Source organism: Diadema antillarum, unplaced genomic scaffold (genome assembly GCF_040938485.1).
Source record: "Diadema antillarum isolate AM-2024a unplaced genomic scaffold, OU_Dant_1.0 seq00000130_RagTag, whole genome shotgun sequence".
NCBI classification, from domain to species: Eukaryota; Metazoa; Echinodermata; class Echinoidea; order Diadematoida; family Diadematidae; genus Diadema; species Diadema antillarum.
This window is the reverse complement of record NW_027271208.1, coordinates 913,348-936,717: the sequence shown is the minus strand read 5'-3', so window position 1 is coordinate 936,717 and position 23,370 is coordinate 913,348. Positions and strand designations below refer to the sequence as shown.

The following is a 23,370-nucleotide window of genomic DNA, read 5'->3' as shown; positions in this document are numbered from 1 at the left end:
GGGGGGGGGAACCTTGTTTAACAAGCTGTGCTTTCTCAAGGTCCCATAAAACCACGCGACATTCCAGGAAAACATCAACCTTTACTTCATTTTTTTGTGTATTTATATAAAACAATGTACTTGTCCCCACAAGGGGGTTTGTGTTACATGTGAATGGTTTGTGAAAATAAATTGAAATGGAAATGGAAATGGAAATTGAAATTGAAATTGAAATTATTCTGGCATCGATCGAACTGAACACTGAGTGGCACAAACTTTATGGCCGATCCTATACTGTACTGGAAGGGGTACCAGTGTACACCTAGATATAGAAAAAGATGCTAAAAACACATATCACTCCGTGATGATGGGGTATATCGGCATTAAGAATTCTAAACCACCATCAAAAAGATTAAAATAATTCTTTACCGATGTACAAAAATGTCACAGTGTTATCATGCATTATATATGGAATGGTAATAGCTGTGTAGTAACTGATGGGCCCTACTTCAGTATCTTTATTACAGTGAGTATTTTGACATTTTGACTTGTATATACATGGGCGTCACCAGGGGGGGTGCGTTGGGTGCGAACGCACCCCCCTTCAGATCCTTTAAAAAAAAAATAAAAAAATCAGTCTGCGAGCGACCTCAACGCCGGACGCTAAATAATTATTCTTTTCTATTTTTTTCTCATATTTTCCACCAGGGACACACACACACACACACACACACACACACACACATACAAAAAAAATCCTCGGCAAAAACAATTCGCACCCCTGGTTCTGCAGCACTGATTTTATACATATCTATTAGTATTCTACAGTGTTTACTATTTATCGACCGTACTGTGCATCCGTACGATACGGAGCACTTATACACGTTTGCATGTACGTGTGCTACTTAAAGGTATGTAGGCTCTATGTACGTTACTTCTGACCAATCCATATTGCCAGCCCTTAGAGAGCGAGCCTTAGCCTCATTTAAAAAAAAAATGAAAAAAAAAATGGAGGGGCAAGCATATCATTTTGCCCACCCCCCCCCCCTCCATAATTCCAGAGACGAGAAGATTTTCTTATCTTTTTTTTTGGACAGAAAAACAAAAAGTTACCCCCATAAAAATATTGGAGGGGCAAGCATATTTTAATTTTGCCCCCCCCCCCTTGATTAATAATTCCCGAAATGAGAAGATTTTCTTGCTTTTGAAAGAAAACAAAAATGTTGCCCCCATAAAAATATTGGAAGGCAAGCGCACCATTTGCCCCACCCCACATAATCATAATTCCCGCGATGAAAAGATTTTCTTGTTTTTTTGTTAGAATTCAAGAAATCTGTCCAATTATTTCACCCAAAAGCAGTGGCGTAACTACGGAGGGGGGGGGGGTGCGCCTCCTCCCAATCGCTGGTAAAAAAAAAAAAAAAGACTTACCGAAATAGTAGTTCAAGTGTTAGTAAACTGCTTTTGACTGAAAGGGTGATCAAGAAATAGGATTTTTTTTCAATGATTTCTTTTAACCATATTATAGTGTGAAACATTGTTAAAAAAGCCCGGACCCGACAAAACATTGTGATTCACCGTGATTCCTGGTTGGCATTCTGCATATAAGCAGGATGTGCGCAGTGTACTCAGTACATCCGAACGAAGAGTCACTACAATGTTGCGCAATTTGATGTAGAATGTACACCTTTGTACTTTACGCTTCGTTATATCAAAGCTAGATCATTGATTTTGCAGTGTTGCTTTACATACTAGTCTATATAAAAATGTCTCGCATTGCCAATAAAAAGACTTGACCTGGGCTAATTCCTAACTTTTCCATACACACACACAAACAAACACGCACAATAGTTTAGGGGATAAAAGTGCAGATTTTGGACATCCTTTCCCCGCTTGGTCACTTCGACGCCACCTCGCTGGTCATACCTCCCCCAGTCATGAACATAAACCCACACCCTTGACTACCAGTGGCGGATCCAGGGGGAGGGGCGCACCGGGCGTCCTCCCCCCCCCCCCCTTTAATTTCCAAAGCGAAAAAAAAAATAATATAGCTTCAAACGGCAGTTTTTGGACAGTAAAATGTCAAAATTTTCAAGCTCGCTCGCTCCTCTCGCTCGCATTTAGTCGTAATGCCATTCTCCTGAAGTTGCTGCCAGTAATTGCCGGCAGTTGCGCCTGGTGCGCCCCCCCCTTAATTTCCAAAGCGAAAAAATATAGCTACAAACGGCAGTTTGGGGACTGTAAAATGTCAAAATTTTCAAGCTCGCTCGCTCCGTTCGCTCGCATTTAATCTTTATGCCATTCTTCTGATGTTGCTGCCAGTATAATTGCCTGCAGTTGCGCCCGGTGCCCCCCCCCCCTTAATTTCCAAAGCGAAAAAATATGGCTACAAACTGACGAAGATTCTTCTAGGATCAAAAGCTCAGGCCCCTTAACTTCATATTACTCCATTGGCTCGCCACTATTGGATAAGCAGTTTTCAGCAGCTTTTTTCCTACATATAATAATACTGCGAACAAGTTAGAGTCAGCTTGACTCATTACACTTGTGCGACAGAGAAAACAAATGGAAGTATACTGACCTTTTCGGATGTCTATAACGTCTTATTCACAATCAAAGTCAATCATGCCTTCCGAAGTTAATGGTAAGCGAAAGATTGGATTTTGCAATTTGATGCTTATGACCATTGATTAGCCTAATTTGGATTTTTGTTTTTTTCCAAAGCGAAAAAATATGGCTAAGAACGGCAGTTTTTGGACTGTAAAATGTAAAATTTTCAAGCTCGCTCTCTTCGCTCACTCGCATTTAATCGTTATGCAATTCACCTGATGTTGCTGCCAGTAATTGCCAGCAGTTCCGCCCGGTGCCCCTCCCCCTTAATTTCCAAAGCGAAAAAATATGGCTACAAACGGCAGTTTTTATATTGTAAAATGTAAAATTTTCAAGCTCGCTCGAATGTAATCATTATGCTCTCCTGACATTGCTGCCAGTATTTGCCAGCAGTTGCGCCCGATGCGCCCCCTTAAATTCTAAAGCGAAGAAATATAGCTACAAACGGCAGTTTGTTTGTCTTTTACTGTAAAATGTCAAAATTTTCAAGCTCGCTCGCTCGCTCGCTCGCATTAAATTGTTACGCAATTCTCCTGATGTTGCTGCCAGTTGCGCCCGGTGCGCCCCCCCCCCTCCATTATTTCCAAAGCGAAAAAATAAGGCTCCAAATGGTAGTTTTTGGACTGTAAAATGTCAAAATTTTAAAGCTCGCTCTCTTCGCTCACTCGCATTTAATTGTTAGCCATTCACCTGATGTTGCTGCCAGTAATTGCCAGCAGTTGCGCCCAGTGCGCCCCCCTTAATTTCCAAAGCAAAAAAAAAAAAAAAAAAAAAATGTGGCTACAAACGGCAGTTTTTGGACTGTAAAATGTCAAAATTTTCAAGCTCGCTCGCTCGCTCGCATTAATTGTTATGCGATTCTCCTGATGTTGCTGCCAGTAATTACCGGCAGTTGCACCCGTTGCGCCCCCACCCCTCCTTTATTTCCAAAGCGAAAAAATATGGCTCCAAATGACAGTTTTGGGACTGTAAATTGTCAAAATTTTAAAGCTCGCTCTCTTCGCTCGCATTTATTTATTTGTTATGCAATTCACCTGATGTTGCTGCAAGTAATTGCCAGCAGTTGCGCCAGGTGCGCCCCCCTTAATTTCCAAAGCAAAAAAATATGGCTACAAACGGCAGTTTTTTGTACTGTAAAATGTCAAAATTTTCAAGCTCGCTCGCTTGCTCGCATTTAATTGATATGCAATTCTCATGATGTTGCTGCCAGTAATTACCGGTAGTTGTGCCCGTTGCGCCCCCACCCCTCCTTTATTTCCAAAGCGAAAAGAATATGGCTCCAAATGGCAGTTTTGGGACTGTAAAATGTCAAAATTTCCAAGCTCGCTCTCTTTGCTCGCTCGCATTTGATTATTATGCCATTCACCTGATGTTGCTGCCAGTAATTGCCAGCAGTTGCGCCCGATGTGCCCCCCTTAATTTCCAAAGCAAAAAAAAAAAAAAAAAAAATATGGCTACGAACGGCATAATGTCAAATTTTTCAAGCTCGCTCGCTCCGCTCGCTCGCATGTAGTCGTTATGACATTCTCCTGATATCGCTGCCAGTAATTTGTCGTTTCACACCGTCATTCCATAATCCATTTATAGGGGGTACAACCCCCTCCGGCACTTCCACACCTTTTCCCCACCCTTGCTCGCTCCCTCGCATACTACCCCCCCCCCCCCGCCCCCAAGATTAAATCCTAGCTACGCCGGTGCCCTTTCCCCGCTTGGTTTCCCTCAAAAAAAAACAGTAAAAGTCTAGGGATTGAGAGCTTCCTATGTTCCAAATGTCTGTCCAAAAATCTCGTAAACATTTAGTGTCAAAACGCACCCCTCTTGAAAAAAAGCTGGTGACGCCCCTGATATACACAATAGACCTTCCCATACGAACAGATCTTCTAGATTTTCTTTATACAACCTGTAGTAAATTGTTATGCCTTACAGATTACAGAAAGATTTCAATGCGGTTTATTTCCAGCCCTTGGCAGGGAGAGGGGTACCAGAGAGGGTGGGGGGGGGGGGGGAGGGAGGGGTGGGATATGTTGAGAGGGAGAAAGTGAAGGGCTGGAGGAGAGAGGGGGGAGAAAGAGATGAGTTTGGGGATCGAGGGGTAAGGGCAGACAGTCCCATGTATCACAGAGATGGCAAATTCTTCCAGAGAGTTGCAGCTTGGTGAAATATCACTGTGGCAGCTCAGAGGATCGAGGAGCTGGGGATCGGGGGATGGGGGCGAGGAGGCCCGCGGGATGTCGTTTTAGGGGAGGGTAATCGTGCAGTCTGGTCATGGTGCATAGGCCCTATTAAATGTCCGGACTAAATAATTTCTTTTTTTTTAAAGTCCTTTGAAATGTGACATTGGTGGTTGGAAGTCCATTTTCTTTTTCTTTTCTTTTTTTTTTTTGGGGGGGGAGGGGCGGGGGCTGATGGGGCCGCGCGGGGGGGGGGGGTGATAAGTTGGTGAGGCGTGAGAGAAAGCTTGTCAGGCGTGTGCGGAGCGTGAGAGGGCTAGAGAACCCTCAGCTCTATCAAAGAACAGTAGGCCCTATCTTCAATTACCATAATTTTCATTCCTATTATAAATCTCAGTGGCGGCCGGTACGTGGGGAGGGGGCAATCACCGGCTGGGCGCGCGCCCCTTTAAATTTTGGAAAATAATGAAAAGATTTAAAATGGAAAAAGAAAAAGTACGGGAGCCTTTTCTTTCCTCTTTTGCGGGAAGGGGCACCAGAAATATTTTTGCGCCCCCCCCCCTTTTTTTTTTTTTTTTTTTGCGGAATTCCTGGATCCGCCACTGATACCATCCGAAACACCTACAGTTGGATGTTTCATTTCCGTCAGGCAGTGCAGGTCCGGTCCGTACCCGGGCCTCGATTGCGCCATACGCTCATCATTCATATTCGTCACTAACTGCGACCAGCAGCCCCAACGTACAACGTACAGTGTTGGAGCGGCGGGTCTCCGGGGCTAATTCGTCACGTGTAAATATGTAAGGCGTACGCATAACATGGAAAGTCACTCGTCGACGGCCGAGCACCTCTCAGTCCCAGATGGACTCAGCGCTAACTCGACTACGAAATATCTTTCGTATTTGTGAAGCTTTCCTGAAATATTCGAATTTGTTGCGACACAAGCACTGATGTAAGTTTTGCGGTCCTAGACCCTTGGAGAATTATTACAACACGTATTGCAACCAAATGTGAAATCGCTAGCTAGGCTAAATGTAAAAAGCAGCTCGTATATTTGAACTTCCTTAATTCACACTGCACATAAAGGAGGTGGAATTTTCGTAGGACAGGCACATAATTCCGCTGCCGGCGTGTGTCGCGTGAGAGCTGAGAACACTGGTAACGTGCCGAGGCCAAGGCAGTTTGATCTTGACGATTCGCATTAAACTTTCGTGGAACAGACGCTAGGGTTTTGTTTTTATGCCAGATTTTCTTCAACGCTGCAGGATAAGACTTCAAAATGGCAAACTGGACAGAAGTATCCCACGCTGAAGCAAATAATCGAAGAGAGCTTGTATTGAAGGGGAGTGAGATAGCAAGCAGGATAGCCGCAGAAGGACTCGACAACCGCATTTTTACGTTGACCTCACTTAATTTCCTTGAGATATCGGATGCAGGTTTGAGTGAGCTTCCTTGCGATATCGGGAGTTTGGAAAAACTGTTGAATTTGATTCTGCGCGGCAACTGTCTTTCAAAATTGCCAGATTCGATTGGCAGTTTGACGCGTCTGCAGTTCCTGGATGCATCAAGAAACAATCTCATTGAAATCCCCCAAAGTTTAGGGGACAAGCTTGGATCATTACATACACTTGACCTTAGTCAAAATGGCCTCTGCGAGGTCCCAGAAAGTTTGGGCAACCTGAAGAGTTTGACATATCTCAACTTATCTCGCAATAAGCTGACCAGTGTGGATGTCGTGCTGACTGCAGATTTGCCCCACCTCAGTGAGATTCTTGCCTCGCACAATGACATTGCATCCATAAGCTCAGACATGACGCATTTTGAAGTGCTTCGCACACTTGACCTCAGCAGTAATAAGCTCCAAGCCTTCCCAGCGAGCCTTGCCCAGTGCTCAAAGCTGAAAGAGCTTATGTTGATGGAAAATCCGGTGAAAGATCGGCGTCTCTGGAAACTCATCCAGCAGGAGAGGGGAACAAAACCCATCCTGCAGTACATCGCAGCTCATGGAGTGAAACCAGAAATGTCCAGCGGCAGAGATGCAAAACCTTCCAAGGACAAGAGAGATAAACGTAAAAAGAAAGCGTCACAGTCACAAGAGGATGAAAATGAGCTTGTGAAGCAAATCAGTGTTTTGAGCATCAAAGATGCTGCCGAACCATTTGAAGTCCGAACATGTAAATCCGTCATTAGTGTGAGACCATACATTGCATGCTGCATCATCAGAAATCTGGATCTAGAGACAGATAATCGCTTCAAACAGTTCATCACAGCTCAGGTACGTTGCGATTGATGGAGTATTTATTGAAAGAGGGGAATCTTTTGGGCTCGGCCAGTCGGCATATGTATGAAGATATTTGTTCCACCTGAAAGTTTGAGGATAGATCAAAATTTAAAAACTCAGGCTGTCAAACTATTAACATTATTGCTATACTGTAGGCCTATATTAGAAATCTCACTATGATAGTTTGATACCCCCTAAAACCTGGAAGATAATTTCATAGGACAGCAAAGATTTAAAGGCATAATTATCTCATTTAAATCATCTTGTATTGCAATAATTGTCACTTATTTTACTTTTGCATACTTATGTCACTACCTTTCAACTAACACTCCTCACAGTCATTTTTGTGAAGGATGGGTTTTTCCCTTTAAAAAAAAGAAAAATCTTTGCAGAACCAGGATTTTGAAATATGTTCTGTCCACAAATGACCGTAAATTAGGGTTCATAACCTTGTTTTGCATTGAAACTTACAAACCCTCACACTGAATTCACAGGCCTTGGACGTATTGCACAGGAAAGAGGCTGCTCAGGTTGTGTTTTGCTGTAGTCTGTCCCAATGGTCAGTGATGCCATGAACCTTCGAACTGTATTTACAGTGATTTGAAAGGGGATCCTACAATGTCATACATCAAGGTTATAGTGAGTGGCATCTAACCAACATTCTGTTTGAAAGTGCAACTCTTGAGTTGAGTGCCATACTCTTAAATTATTACAACATTGTCCTGCTCTACTTTAACTTTGTTCGGTAATACACAGTATTGTTTATGTATGACTTTCAGCTTGTGCACCATTGATGATTTATTTTCAGCCTGTTTCAGTACTCTACAGTTTACCACTGATGCCTTTCATGATATTTTCTTCCAGACCAAACTGCATGATGGACCGTTGTGTGGCAAAAGGACCACTGCTACCATAGCAACCCATGACCTAAAGCTCATCAAGGGACCACTGACTTATGAAGGCAAAGCTCCAAGCAGCATGGAGGTAATTCTACTGCCTATGACAAAATTAGCGTTTATAGCTAAACAAACTGACTCCAGTCTTGTTAAACTGAGACATTAGAGATCAGCTAAAGAAAAGAACAAAGAAATTGATAAGAAAACATTGAATATTTTTATCATAACTTCGAGAATGTTCCATCATATTCAGCACTTTAAGGGTTTTATTTTGCCCTGTCTGATGATGAACTTCAATGCATAAGAACAACACTTGGCCCATTTTGTGCTGAAACTCTTCGAATGCTTAAAATGAAAAGAAAGCACAATCATGAATATTGTCTGAGAAGTGCTAGTAGATTTCAGTGTTTAAGAATACTTCATCTGCCCAAGATTTCTGTAGAGGGCATGCATTTTTTTAGAGTGATTGGTACAAAGTCTCACTGTTATGATGTTCTTGTGCAAATTATTAAGTTCAGAATATCAATTCATTCATGGTTAAACAAATGTACATAAATAGTAACTCTGTTTGAAGTGCTGGGCCCCATTTTATAAAAGATGTTCAGATGTTAGTAAAAGCCAATCAGAAAGCTGGATTTTTGTTGTTAACAATAAAAATTGCAATTCCAGCAAGAGATACTACCTCATTAACTTTTTATGTAATGGAGCCCTCATGTGAGTGGGATTTTTTTTTTCTGGGGGGATGGGGATTAAGGTTCTGTATATTGTAGATTATTCAAGAGCTTAATATCACATAATTTATTATAGTATAATGAGGTAATTTAAGCTAAATATTTACAGATATGCCACTTACATTGTAGATTGACAGGCAAAATCTGGAAGAAATGGAGAGGGTTATAGACCTTTTGAAAGCGTACATCTGTCTCCATTTGTGACTTTACCCAAACATATTTTCCTTCTCACAGCTCGTTCCTCTGGGAAAAAGGAAAAGCACAACAGCTGAAGTGTTGATGGCCCAACTAAACCAGGAAGCAGAAAATTTTAGAAAGGAGAATAAAAGGAATACCTTGTCTGGAATACACCAGTAAGTCTGCATTGAATTTCTGCATTACACAGGTTGGAGTATCTGTTTTGGTGTTTTTAGCCTTTTGTTTTGTGGTTGGGACATTTCAAATTTCAAAACAACGAAAAGACTCAGTCATATTAATGATGTCAATTAATGTCGATCAGTTGCAACCGAAAATTCTTCACAGCTTGAATCTCTTGTAGTAAATGCATAGAAAGATGACCAAGGACTCTTTCAACTTTAAAGAACAATCCTGAGATGCCTAAAAAAAAAAGGAAAAAAAAGAAGAAGTGATATGAAATTCAATGAATGTGGCGTCAATTCTCACTGGCAAAATAGGACAGTTTAATGCTATATTTCTGGCAGCAACTGCTATATTCAGTTTAATTTGTAGCATTAGAATGAATGGATGGGCATATAACATAACTACTACAGGGTAAAGATTAACATGCACTATGTAAGAGAGAGATTGAAAAAAAATATGAGTTGTGTTGTATTGGTGTGTTTGTTTTGCATGCATCTTGTTCATTTAGATTGGTAGTTTGATATAGCAGGTCTATGAAGCTAAATCTAATATGCAGTAAACTCCATGAGTATTTATAATTTCCAGCATGAAAATTGTAATGTACATTGTATGTGTTCAGATTTTAGCTTGAATACGTGTAGGTTGGGTTGTTGTCTCTCAGCTCTGCTGATAGGCATACCGGCAGTTAGACATGATAAAGAAAACGGGTTAAAAAATAAAAAGTCACTTCTTTGGTTTCTGTAATGTTTAGATACCTGAAGCTGCTGCATGGTCAGAAGGTCTATCCATGTGTCTCTGATGCTGGTGGTCATGTGATATCCTTCCCACCTATCACAAATGCTGATGTATCAAAGGTAAGTGCCTGGACACTGGACCCACTACCACTTGAAGGAAAATTTGGACAATTATTGAGAGAATGATTTTGAAGACTAGCAGTGAAACAGAGGCTGCTGATCAGGGAAGTTTTGAGCAAAGTATGACAAGTTTATGTCAGAATTGTTAAGTACTAACTTGAAAGAATTTTCCAAGGCAACTTGGTTGGTACTTGTATCTGGTCAGCATGTTGAATTTGCTTGTTGAAATTTTTTCTTATTTGTGTACATGTCCCTTATATGGCACATCATTTGTTCAAATTTATGAATTCTTGCATTGAATTGTTATTGTAATTTATTGATAAGTTGCCCTCCATCGACATAAATAAGCACTGATTATTCAGATTTTTGGTAGTAGCCGTGATAAAAAAAAGGGGGTAAAATAATGGGAATACATACTCGCGGGATGGACTGGAACCAATGATCTCCTGATTACTAGACAGGCGATGTATCCAGTATACTTCAGTGGTGCTTCCGCTTGATAGCCAGTGTTCTTATCCCTTGTAGCAGCAAGTAATATATGTTTGTTCAAGGTAATGAATTCTTTCATCAATTTGTTGTCCCCGCCGAACGAGTTCGAGCAGGGGACTATGAAACGGGTTCCGTACGTGTGTGTGTCTGTGCGTCCGTCCGTGTGTGCGTCCGTGTGTGATCAAAATGTTCAATTTGCTACTTCTCTGTCATTTATGAGCCAATTTTGATTCTGTTTGCTTTATATGATAGCACTACATGGGAGCTTTAAAACTTCTACACAGAATTTCAGTTGTGACCTTTGACCTTGACCTTTGACCTATATTGTACATTTTGCTACAAAATGCTACTCCTTCGCCATTTCTAACCCGATTTCAATTCTGTTTGCTTTATTTGATGGCACTAGGTGAGGGCTTCAAAACTTCTACACAGAATTTTGACCTTTGACTTCTTTGACCTTTGACCTTGATTTTTGACCTATAGTACATTTTGCTACAAAATGCTACTTCTTCGCCATTTCTAACCCGATTTCGATTCTGTTTGCTTTATATGATGGCACTAGTTGAGGGCTTCAAAACTTCTACACAGAATTTTGACCTTTGACTTCTTTGACCTTTGACCTTGATTTTTGACCTATATTGTGCATTTTGCTACAAAATGCTACTCCTTCGCCATTTCTAACCCGATTTCGATTCCGTTTGCTTTATGTGATAGCACTAGGTGAGGGCTTCAAAACTTCTACACAGAATTTTGACCTTTGTCTTCTTTGACCTTTGACCTTGATTTTTGACCTATATTGTACATTGGCTACAAAATGCTACTCCTTCGCCATTTCTAACCCAATTTCGATTCCATTTGCTTTATGTGATGGCACTAGGTGAGGGCTTCAAAACTTCTACACAGAATTTTGACCTTTGACTTCTTTGACCTTTGACCTTGATTTTTTACCTATATTGCACATTTTGTTACAAAATGCTACTTCCGGCGGGGACATATATTACGCACCGTGTAATTTCTACTTTTCCTTGTTTTTATTGCAACTGACAAATTGCTCTTCATCGACGTAAATGAGCACCGATTATTTAGTGTTTTAGTAGTATCCATGATAAAAAGTGAAAGATAAAAAGCAGGTGAAAGCTCTGTATTCTAATGGGCGCAATGCCTGTCTAGAAATCAAGATATCGTTTGTTCGAGTCCATCCCCAGTATGTATGCCCATAATTGTTTATCGAAGCTTCTACTGATAATAATTATTCAAAAGAATTTTCTTCTGTGCTCCATGTATTATGATGGACATGATCTTCTCACACTTCTGTAAGAGAAGGGAAGACAGTTTGTATTATAAGCCATCAAGTCCAAGAAAACCGTATTTCTGTGGTATGATGCTGATATATCTGGTATCATATTTACTCCTCATAGTTATATTTTCATTAGGTAGAGTAAAGAACAAAATTCTTTCAACTGAGCCTTTTGTCATATACATCGTATAAGTTTTAGTTACAAATATTTAGATAGCCTCGTAATTGCTAAATTGATTTTTTTTTTGTAATTTCTTTCTAATGATTTACTTTTTGTTTTTGTTTACAGATCTCAAAATCGACCACAGATATCTTGGTAGAAGTCACAAGCTCTGAGGACCTAGCATCTTGCAAGAAGGTTTTAGAAGCTGTGTTGTCCAAGATGCTGGAACTGAATCTTGGAAGCAGTGGCACTTCCAGCGAAGCGGCTGGGGCAGAGTCTACCTCAGATGATAGCAGTGCGAGGGAGTTAGTGGTAGAGCAGGTCAGGGTGATTAACGAGGAAGGTGAACTCCGGGTTCTATTCCCCTCCAAGACAGACCTCATGATGAATGGAATAACAGTTATACGTTAACATCCTAAATTTGATATTATAACAGAAACTTGTGCAATGTCTTTGTAGTATTTATATACATCATAGAAGGCCCATTCTTGAAAGAACTTTTCATCTCTTTAAAGTGTACCAATACCCTGAGTATTAGCTTATGTTTGCTATTGGTAGAATATACTCGAAACATGCCCTCTGCAAAATGTTAATTTCTTTTTTGTCACTCCAAATTTTATTTATTTGGGTTTAAAAGTAAATGTTGAATAGTTTACAAGAACAAATATGACTTAAAATTGACTGAATGTGATTATATTGAGGGGCAATCACTGGCAATTTATGGCTTCTTTTTTCAATTCTACCTATTCACAAATTTGATTTCCAGGGTATTGGTACACTTTAACTCTGTCCCCAGCCATTCGGCAAGTGTGCTCTGTAGTTAGATGTGAGTGGCATTACAATGTACCTGTAGGTATGGAAGAAGTCTCCTGAGTATCTTTGGCAGAGAGTCATCTCTTGCAAAGGCTTTCATCTTTAATAGTGTACCATCAGTGATTGTTTTTGCTCAGAAAACAGAGGTCGTCCAAATTAGATTGAAATTCCACCAGTTTTTGACCCAAAAAAAATTTGTTCATTAAATATAGCTATTTGTTTTACTGTAATACTTTTGAAAAAAAAAATCAAACAATGTGAGAAATTGTCATTTGATAGTAATGATTTATTATTTCATGATGATAATTGGGGTCAAAGTTTGAATGGTATGGTAGCATGTTAGCTGTTGCAAGTTATTCTCTGTCTATGATGATTTAACCCATCCCACTCCGCCCCAGTTCTTTTGCAAATTGAAATCCTTACCTTATTGGGAATATCCAAGCATTTGCCTGTTCAGAACAAGTAAATATTAGAGCACTATGGACTAGTGGAAAATGCTGTGAGACTGAGTTTTAATCCAAGTACCTTTGTCCTTTGCCAACATGTTTAAACTGATGATGTTCCCCTAACCCTCCTGTTGAAATGAAAATATAGCAGTGCTGCATTGATAACAGTTATGAAAGACCCTTCGGGAGGAAGCTGTTCAGACTGAAAAGGCTACCTTGGTTTAATAAGACCAAATATTTATTTTTATAGATATTAGAAAAATTATCATTCGTATTATTATGACTTTAGGTTAGGATGTTTAGTATGGATATGCAGCTAAGATGAAATCTGATTTGATGTTTGTGTAGATCTTTTTAAAAAGGAATTGAGCATTGAAATGATGAATCATTGGTCTGATCAGCAGAGTGCAGGAGTCCTAAGTTGTCCTCATGCTAAGCAACTGTCATATGGAGGTAACAATGCAAGATTGTAGTGGGAGATCACACAGTGATTTCAGTGTTCTGTAGAGTGTACTGTAAATAAGAGTGTACTCAAACAGAAGCATAAAAGATCATGAACTATCAAATACAGTGTAGTGTAGTTTCGTATCATTGTCATGTTGAAATTTGATGATGATACCAAGATTTATTTTTTTTTAATTCAATTCAATTCAATTCATTTATTTCCATACTTCTCATTTTTGAACATTGTAACAGAAATCAAACAAGTTCTTTTACCTTGTAAACAATGTGCAGAACACAAACAATATACATGGTGATAACACAGTAATTACATGTAATGATAACTGGTCAAAATCGAAATCGAAATGGGATTGATCAAAGAGAAGTATGACGGGACCTACATGAAAGCTAGCTTGTTTGGCTGTAAGCCCCGAGTAATCAGTGTTTGTGAAAAAGAAACGGAGAATGGATAGAAGATAAGACCAGATGATGTAATGGTACCAAATAAGAAAATGGGGGTATGCCTATGAGATAAAAAGAAGAAGAAGAAAAAAAAAAAAAGCTAAAATGTGAACCATTACTGTGACTGAGCTATCATTGGTTTCCGGAGTACAACATGATTTGCATAATAAATGACAGAAATGCACCAGAATCACTAGAGGTAGTACAGGGAAGCACATTGAATTATGGACCAAACAGTGTAATGAAATTATTGAATTACAGAGGGCATTATACTTCATATGGATGTTATCAACAGACAGGGCTTATTGAAAGTTTTTCTTCTTTTTTTTTTTTTTTTGGGGGGGGGGGGGGTAGCCTGGTGAAGAGTAGAGGTAGAGGAAGGAAGATGTGCCTGATTACAATGTAATAACTACCAAAGAAAGCATATAAAAGAAATTTACAAACATTTCAGGCCAGTTTGATAATTACCTCTTTTTTATTCATAATTTCTCACCAGGCTTTGTTAACCTTCACATGGCAAAAGGGCATTTCTGGGAGAAAATAGATATTCCCCATCCCGAGAATGTGGTCTTTGTGGTTAGAAGTATTATTTAACTGACTCTCAGATGTATTGTCGTTTTCTTTTTAGATTATTGGAGCTAGTTTGAGTCCATTATTCACATTTTGGAGAACATTTGATGGCAGAAGGGTGTATCTGTAGATACACCATTTATCATCTAGAGGATTTGCAAGAGAAGGGATTGGTATAGTTTATCTGCAGATATCTTTTTGCCATAAAAAATATCAATGTGGCACTTGTCAGGGTTTTTTGTTGTTGTTTGCTATAGGACCAGATGTTACTAGACAAAATTAACTTTAATTCTGGCGATGACTGTGGTGCTCAGATACACCCTCTTGCCATATATACCCAATACAAAGTCCACTGTACCATTTGGGTCGTTCACTTTGCACTATGTATACAGTGGTATTACACTGTACTTGTGACCTGCTTTGTATTACTATATACATGTACTTGTAGTAGGATAGCATTCCTCTGTTTATTTTACTTTTTCAAAAAGCAAGTATGTATCTATAGTTCTCCTATGGATTTATAAATCTCATTTTCAGGACTAGATTCTGTGTTTATACATTTGTAGTAATGATCCGAGTGACTAAAAATTCAGTGATGACAAACTCTCAAACTTACTCAGGACATTCTTGCATAAAGTATCTTTCAGTAGCTGGAGTATAGTTTCCTTTATGCTTCCTAACTTTTGCCTTTATGTTTGTTAACTTTTGCCTTTCAAGCTACCTTTGAGCCAGCAGCAAACTGACTAATAATAACCCTCCCTTTTGTTGAAATCCCAGCATCTGATCTAGTGTGAGTGGTCTCCATTAGAGAAGCCCAGAAGACTTCTTGAGGAGTATACTCTGTTTGTGTACACAGTGACCTCACATTTTTCTGCCATGATAATGTTGCAGCCTGGATTTTTATTCCATTGTAGCTGGAATTTCGTTATAACCATGTTCGTCATAATGGGAGTACACTGTAATGCTTGTGTCTCTCCCTTGTACATTGTACTTGAGAACAGTTCCAGAAGCACACAGCATTGATTGACTAACAATGAGAGAGTCATTAAAAAAATCAAATTATAATTCTTCTTCTCACCTGTTGCCATCCCAGCATTATATACAGGTTATATATGTAAGTAACATATATATATATATGTATATATATATATATATATATATATATATATATGTGTGTGTGTGTGTGTGTATGTATATATATATATATATATATATATATATATATATATATATATATGGAGAACGATTTTTCAACTCCTATGCTTTCCCCAAAAAGAAGAAACAGTAAGAGGAATAATGATTTCAAAGGTATGCACCGATTTCTCCTTCCTTTCTCATATCTCATAGATTGTATATATATATATATATGTATATATATTTCATATTTTTATGTAACATTTATTTGATAGAGCAAAAGAGGATCTTTTTTTCCACTTCTTTTTCAAATCTGTGAATATAAAACTTCAGGTGTCACATTTTGTTTGATAGAGCGAGCCAGGGAAGAATTTTTGAAAACAACATGATGGTATGGATGTGTCTTTACAACTGCTGTAGAGTCGAATACATCATAATCATGTTTAATTTCCCAGGGTGAATGGGATCAAATGTTGTGTTGTTGAGAGTTTGTGTTCTTCCCCCCCCCAAAAAAAAAAAAAAAAATAAAAATAAAAATAAAATAACTAAATAAATAAATAAATAAATAAATAAAAAAGAAATAAATAAATAAAAAATATGTCAATCCCAAGGGTGTTGAAGTATTTATCTTACCTTCAGTATGATGCCTTCAGCTACTGTGCAGACGTCAGATTAAATTGAAGTGATAGAAATTATAGTCCGTTTGGACAGGATAAGAATCAAGTCATGAAATCAACACTGACAGGTGTTGTTTTACATTCATGGTCACATTGTGCGTGCATTCTACCTCAGTTACCGGAACATATATGTTATATAATTTTTGAATATATAGTGAATATACAGTGTATATATATATATATATATATATATATATATATATATATATATGTGTGTGTATATATATATATATATAGAGAGAGAGAGAGAGAGAGAGAGAGCAAGAAGGGGTCCATGTACAGCACCAGTGTAGCTCCTTCATTAATGCTCTTCTTCTTGCACTGTGTATATATATAAATGTGTGTATCCGTGTGTTTGTGTGTGTGTTTTATCCACATACATGTATTGGCATTTACAAATTTATTGTCAAGAGGAAAAGGTTATTTTCATTTCGGAATTTTTGGGGTCTGGCTGAATGAATCGTATGCAAACAATTTATACAAGTTGTTCAGCCATTTTCAAATAAAGCCTTGAAGAAGGTGGAGGCCCCGAAAATTTGGTAATAAAGATAAGTTGTTGGACTAAATGCATTAAAGGCATTATTTACCATTTGCAGGAGAACTAAAAGCCCGACATTAGTGCTTTGAAATACTTCTAAAATGTGAGTTAGGGATAGACACAACCACTGTAAAAATTTGAGTCTGTACAATCAATGTTTAGTATTGTTAAATACACAAAATGTGAACAATAGTTGTAATGAAAATGTTTCTAGGCTAAACTGCATACAGTTGTGGTTATTGGGAAAAATACTGACATCTCCGTATATTTCATGCTTTATTACCTATATATTTTATATGGTAGGATGTTTTATGATACAACATACATACACATATGCATCAAATGTGATATCTTGAACATTTTTAAAATCACTGCTCCCAAAGGTTAACAGGACCTTTATCCGTTTTTTTTTTCTCTCGACAATGTACTCATATATATATATATATATATATATATATATATACAATTATATATAACTATATATACAATTATATATAACTATATATATAGTGCGAGAGATAGTTCCCTTCCCAAACGTGCGCGGTGCCTCGTTGTTGGTTGCATATATACTGAAAGAAATTAGACTGAGGCGGACGAGGCAACGTCCGCCTCAGTCTAATTTCTTTCAGTATATAACTACTTATATGTATATATATATATATATATATATATATATATATATATATATAGAGAGAGAGAGAGAGAGAGAGAGAGAGATAGGGAGAGAGATCATTTGACTTGAATACAGTGTATAAGTAGGTTACTGGTCTATAGCACAATCAGAACTTGAGTTGAATGTTACTATCGATATTCAACATTGCAGAGATCACTGCAAGAAATTTCCTGTTATGGAACACAGGTACAATGTACATTGTATCTGACCGAATTAAGCTCAAAGAATGATGTCAAAAACTTGAGTGCATGGTCTGCTTGAGGATTTTCGAAAGATCATATCATGAATGTGCATGTATGTCTTACACTTCACAAGTATCGTTGATTAAAATACTTAAATAAAATAGTGAATCATCAAAAGAGCTTTGCAGTGTTAAACTTGTGAAATTTATGAGGTCTACGCAGGTTGAGTTTCTGCAACAGTGAAGGAAGTGATGTAGGCTATATATTACACATGAAAATTGTGCGTGTTTGTATATGTATGCTAATATCATTAAAGATGACAATGATGATCATGACCACTATTAGTATACTGTTATAGCTATGGAGATATCCGATGCAGGTGTAATCTTTGGTCCTATGTGTGTGTGTGTGTGTGTGTGTGTGTGTGTGTGTGTCCTCGTGGTGACTGTTCAAATTTCGAGACGAATCGCTGCAGTTTGTACCTTCATCTACAGTTAAAAAAAAAATTGCTGACGAACCCATTTAAGTGGGCTACTGGAATGTCAGAAAATTTAATCTAATCAGTCTAATATCAGTATTGTACGTGACACTGAAAGGCTTGTAACTGGTTAGCAATAATGAAGGGTTTAGCTCCAGATCTTTCGTGATACTGTATTAGCTTCAAAGTTTAAAAGTAAAGCGCCGTCATACAACTCTTCATAACATAATCAGATTGTAGTTCCGCCTTTGCAGTTATATCTGTGTCCACACCCGTGGAAGTATTGCGCTGTTATTTTCATGAATTCCTTTCAAAGCATGCTCTAGAAGAGACCCCCCCCCAAAAAAAAAAATTAAACAATTGCCCACCTACCCAAACAGTACGAGTGACATGCATGTCATTAAGTACTAGATATACACTCGAGCGTTGCCAAATTTCTCTTTGCTTTCGCAGTTGGTCTTGTTTTATTCGGCTTACAGTCGATGTGCCATTAAAAAAAAATGTAGAATCATGTAAAGTTCTTTAAGAGTAAGCAGGTAAACAGGCACAATCGAAGATACGAAGATAATGTGTTAATTGTAAAATTTCTTGTTGCCTACGTAGTAGGTCGTGAGGCCACTGCTTCTGACAGATTGAAGCAAACTCCAGCGTCTCTGTTCCAAACGGATCACTGTATTACTTTTGCTCCTCTCTTTATAGCGATGCAATTCAGCATAGAAAGTCCGCCCCCAGTCATCCTGTAGATTATGTTATTTCTTGCCGCTAGAAGCTGCTTAATTATTGCTGGTTACATACATCCTTCTGCACTTGCGAAATTGATGCATGTCATTGTGAGATTGATTTCTTCAATATACGATCGAGCACGACAAAATGTGCTATTTCAAATCTACATTTATATTCCTTGTAAGACAAGTCATAGTCGATTTGCGTTGAATCGAAAGCAATGAAAAATGTTTACTGTTTTATTCAACTGGACCTCTCATTACCAGCAAACATATGCGGTCGTATGTGCGATTAAGAACTGTGCGCAGAAAACTACGCATGAGAAGGGAATTATGGATTTATAGTAAATTACTACATGTGTGCCTAAACCTAAAACAAACAAACGCTAAGAAGATCCAGTTGTTTCGGAGACTGCGAATGAACAGTCAGATCCAAAGTAAACTGCTAAGTATGATAATGAGGGTGAGTAAGCCTAATGCCTTCTCTGTCCTCCTCAATCATTGCCAGTAGGTTTGCATGGCACTTGGAGATCTATTTGATAAAGACTGATTCCATTCGTCATGTTATAGCGTCTGACGAGATTGCAACCGTTTATGGCAGGATTCTTCAATATCAGAACTATTCCTAGCAAAACTTAACCTTCAGTGCATTTCTTTAGTGCGAGAAAAAGAAAGTCTGTTTACCAAAAAATTGATCAACTTGATTATTGAGAATGTCAGAGCAAATCGAAAGTTCTGCCCTACTTTTCACTTTCAAGTTCAGCACTAGTTTGCTGAGCTTTTTTTTTCTTCTTCTTCTTCCGCCGTCGCCGTCGTCTGCGCCTCCGTCTTCTCTTGCGATTTTTGTTTATCCTCCTCCTCAACCGTCGCCACTTCTTCTTTGCACCTTTGTTCCTTCTCCATCCTGATCGATGCCTCCTTCGCCATGGCGCTCGTCTGTTTCTACCACGTCTTCGTGGCATCCATGGCCATTCCTCGTTATCCTCCCAAAATTCTTCCTCCTCTTCCTCCTCCTCCTCCTCTTCGAATTCCTCCTCGATCTCTTCGTCCAGGAGTTCATCCTCCGTTTCAACGTCATCATTGTCGAGTAAGGAGAAATCGAAATCTGAAGAATTATCACTATCGTCATCATCATCTTCTGTATCGGTTTCATCCTCCTCGTCATCATCATCATCATCAGAACTGTCTCCTGTCGATCCAGTATTGTTAATGATTATGATATCAGGATTTCTGTTTTGTTCTTCGTTTCTGTGATCCCTTCGTAACCCGGGAGGACTATACCGCATGGACGAATGCCAAGGTGCAAAATCGTCCAGGTTAAACCCATTCCGGCTATCGTCCACGAAATCCTCGGCTGCGCTCTTGAAAGAACCGTCATGACTCCCATTGCTGCCAGATGACAGGTCCTGAATGGTACAGTAGCAACAACATCAACAAAACTGGTATTAGTACTATGCTGTGGATAAACTGTTCTGGGAGATTGGGGCTGTTTCTTCCGGGACCACAAACTAGAAAGCTCGCAATATACATGTATTTTGAATATGCACCTTGCTGTCGAAACAGGTACTTACACGTGTAAATAATATTGAAAGGGAATGCAAAGAAACAACGCAGTTGAGGATAGAAATGTCCGAAACTTGACATGAGGACTCCTGGAATGTTATTTGTATTATGAATGCTTGGTATGTAATATTGTGTATAGTTTCTTGGAACGAAGGGGACGCGGGTAACTATATAGTATAAGTGGTTGCCATATCATCTCTGATATTTGATTGCAGTATATATTATCGTCACAAAATCCTTAAATGTCTCGATGTTTACATTTTGTCTTCCATAGTCTATCATGTCTGCGGTATTTCAATATTTGAGTGCATGTTTACATCTGATATATTTTCACGGAATCCTAACTGTACTTGTCAAGGCATATCACAGACTCCAAAGTGGATGCAATTTCCTGTGAGGACCAAATGCGTTACCATGGTTACAATTCTAACGTAATTACTGGCAGCGACTCGTACGACACATTTCTCCTGTGATTGATTTTGCTCGAAATTCATGTACCGTAATTCCCAGTACCCGAACAATTTATTCTGTGGTCGCAATTGGAATGTGTGTTATGTTTCAGACATGATATTGACTGAGATGTTTGGAAGGCCTTACTGTTGTCAAATGGTCAAAAAAAAAAACTTCTTTCCTTCACTTTCTGTGGCATTTACAACTAACCAAAATGGTAGGTAAAGCCATCAAGAAGTGATTCAAATTGAATATGCTTCCAGCAATCAGATGGAAACCTGCTCAGAAACCGCAAGAGTCGGTATAAGAGAAAACGACTTTTTTTTTTTAGTACATGACGTGACACCATACAGTTAATTCAACGGCGGCTGTCATCTGATTTTCACTAAGTGTTCTCTAGATTTGTTCTTCCGTTTTACTGCCCTCATTTGAAAAGACAAGTTGTGCATGTACCCGCAACTAAGTAATTGAATTTTTAATGATTTGCCTTGGTGGAAAAGGTGTGTGAGAGCAACTCTTGACAGATAGGCTGAGATGGATGGATAAGAAATATGACTTTTAGTGAAACTACGTATAAAGGCAAATCAGATGTTTTATGTGCGCGGTTTACATAGAGCCTCGCAGACAATTCGTCAATGTTCAATGTAACATTTTGATTATAGCACAATTAATTGAGAATAGGGGTCCTACTGTAATGGCAAATGTCAGCTGTAGTATCTCCTAAGTTGATAGTGAGGAAAACTGGTTTGATTTGATTTTTGAATCGATTTGACCTGATTTTGTTTCTGCATTCCTTTTTCGTACATGAATATAACACATAGTCAAGTGAACAAAGTTAGTGAGTAAAATTTGATTCTAACAGTGGAAATACTTGGAACAAAAGAACTAACTGTACAACATCGTTTCGTCATGTAAAACTAAAACTGAAGACTGGTTGGTGTCATTTCATGCATATTCAAACTTTAAGATTTCATGTACCTGCTGTTCAACAGACAAATCAAGCAAATCTAAGTGTAATATAGATGCAGAAACAATAATCATAACCATAAGAGAAATAACCATGTAATCTGTAACCATACAAAAACGAAAACCATATTAATCATGTGAAAAAAGACACTGCCGCTCTCTATCAATTCGAACAGTACTTGGTATCAACCAGAAAGGTTGGTATTAACCTAGGCCATTAGAGCTACGAAAATCTTTGTGAGATGATAGCTGAGACTGACTAATCAAGATCTAGTGGCTTACAAGATGTGGTGGCCATAGACACTTACAGATTCACTGGGATCGGTGGTGGCCACATCGCGACGTCGTGGGACTTCTTCATCGGCGTCGTTGTGGTTGCAAGAATCTAGAACATGAGGAGTGATGTGGGGTATATGGGAAATCATTATCACTGTGAATTAGCCTGTATTGTGACATCGTTCCTTAAATTGGTAAAATCAGTTTATTTCTGTTTTATGATTACATTTTCCTTGCGCTTCACAGAAACAAAAATGGGACAGAAACAAGAAGAATGTAGCTTAACTTGGTGGCTCTAGAAGAGGGGTTAATTGTCACGAGGTATATAGATATCGTATAATTCAGGGTCTATTTCTTTTAACCAGTTGAGCGAAATCGTATTCTTCGTTGGTCAGTGTGCTAGTACAACTGTTCTGAGAAGCCAACCATTTGCCGCTAATAATTGCCTAAAATTGCTGTAATACTATACCAATATTGGACAGCCAACCAGGGGAAAACATTCAGTTCCTTGCTTTTTGAAATTCCAAGACAAAGATATCATAAACTAGCTCTGTTCAGAATGCATACAATATACACGTACTAGTACTATACACTAGTAGCAGGCATGCTGTATAGAAGTGGCTGAACTTTAGCAATACATTGACAATTTCCATTTACACCCATCTTGACTGCCTATACTTTTCTGAATCATGGCTTCATAAGAAAAAAAGAACAACAACACCCATGCCTTAGGCAAAGAGAAAAAAGAGACAGAGAAATAAATGAGTGAAGAATGACAAATATAGGAATGGATATGCTATAAAACAAATAGGAATAAATTCGGAACAATTGACATTTCTTGAACACGTAATGAAGAGGGAATTTTGTCTTAAGTCGCGGTCACACTGGCAAAAGATCGATAAGTTTAAGATAGCGATCTTAAAGATCTTGAAGTTTTACCAGTGTGACCGCGGCTGTAGGGTAGTCGTTATGCTTTCTCAAACTGAAAGAAGCAAGATGAATAAATGATAAGTGCAGTCTATCCTGCATCACATCTCGACTTTCGGTACGAGGAGGCCTAGCGGACTACACCTTACAAACTCACGCGGCGCCAAGACCCTAAACTGTCTTGTAAATGACAGAGCATTCCTAACCGGGATCTTTTCACACGA

The 23,370-nt window shown here is 38.6% G+C and overlaps 1 protein-coding gene across 1 annotated transcript; it reads left to right on the top strand.

Moving 5' to 3' along the window:
• The first annotated feature begins 5,607 nt into the window (after window positions 1-5,607).
• Window positions 5,608-12,239, top strand: LOC139727417 (leucine-rich repeat-containing protein 47-like). The gene is made up of 5 exons (XM_071638370.1): window positions 5,608-7,032; window positions 7,903-8,022; window positions 8,900-9,018; window positions 9,777-9,879; window positions 11,955-12,239. Exons 1-5 carry the CDS (start codon window positions 6,037-6,039, stop codon window positions 12,237-12,239), a joined length of 1,623 nt encoding a protein of 540 aa, XP_071494471.1. The 5' UTR covers window positions 5,608-6,036.
• The last annotated feature ends 11,131 nt before the right edge of the window (window positions 12,240-23,370 follow it).

Bases quoted from the DNA above. Each gene is read 5' to 3' on its own strand.
- LOC139727417 (XM_071638370.1), top strand. From the start codon at position 6,037: ATGGCAAACTGGACAGAAGTATCCCACGCTGAAGCAAATAATCGAAGA. The intron at 7,033-7,902 runs GTACGTTGCGAT...ATTTTCTTCCAG, and splicing joins AACAGTTCATCACAGCTCAG to ACCAAACTGCATGATGGACC. The intron at 8,023-8,899 runs GTAATTCTACTG...TCCTTCTCACAG, and splicing joins AAGCTCCAAGCAGCATGGAG to CTCGTTCCTCTGGGAAAAAG.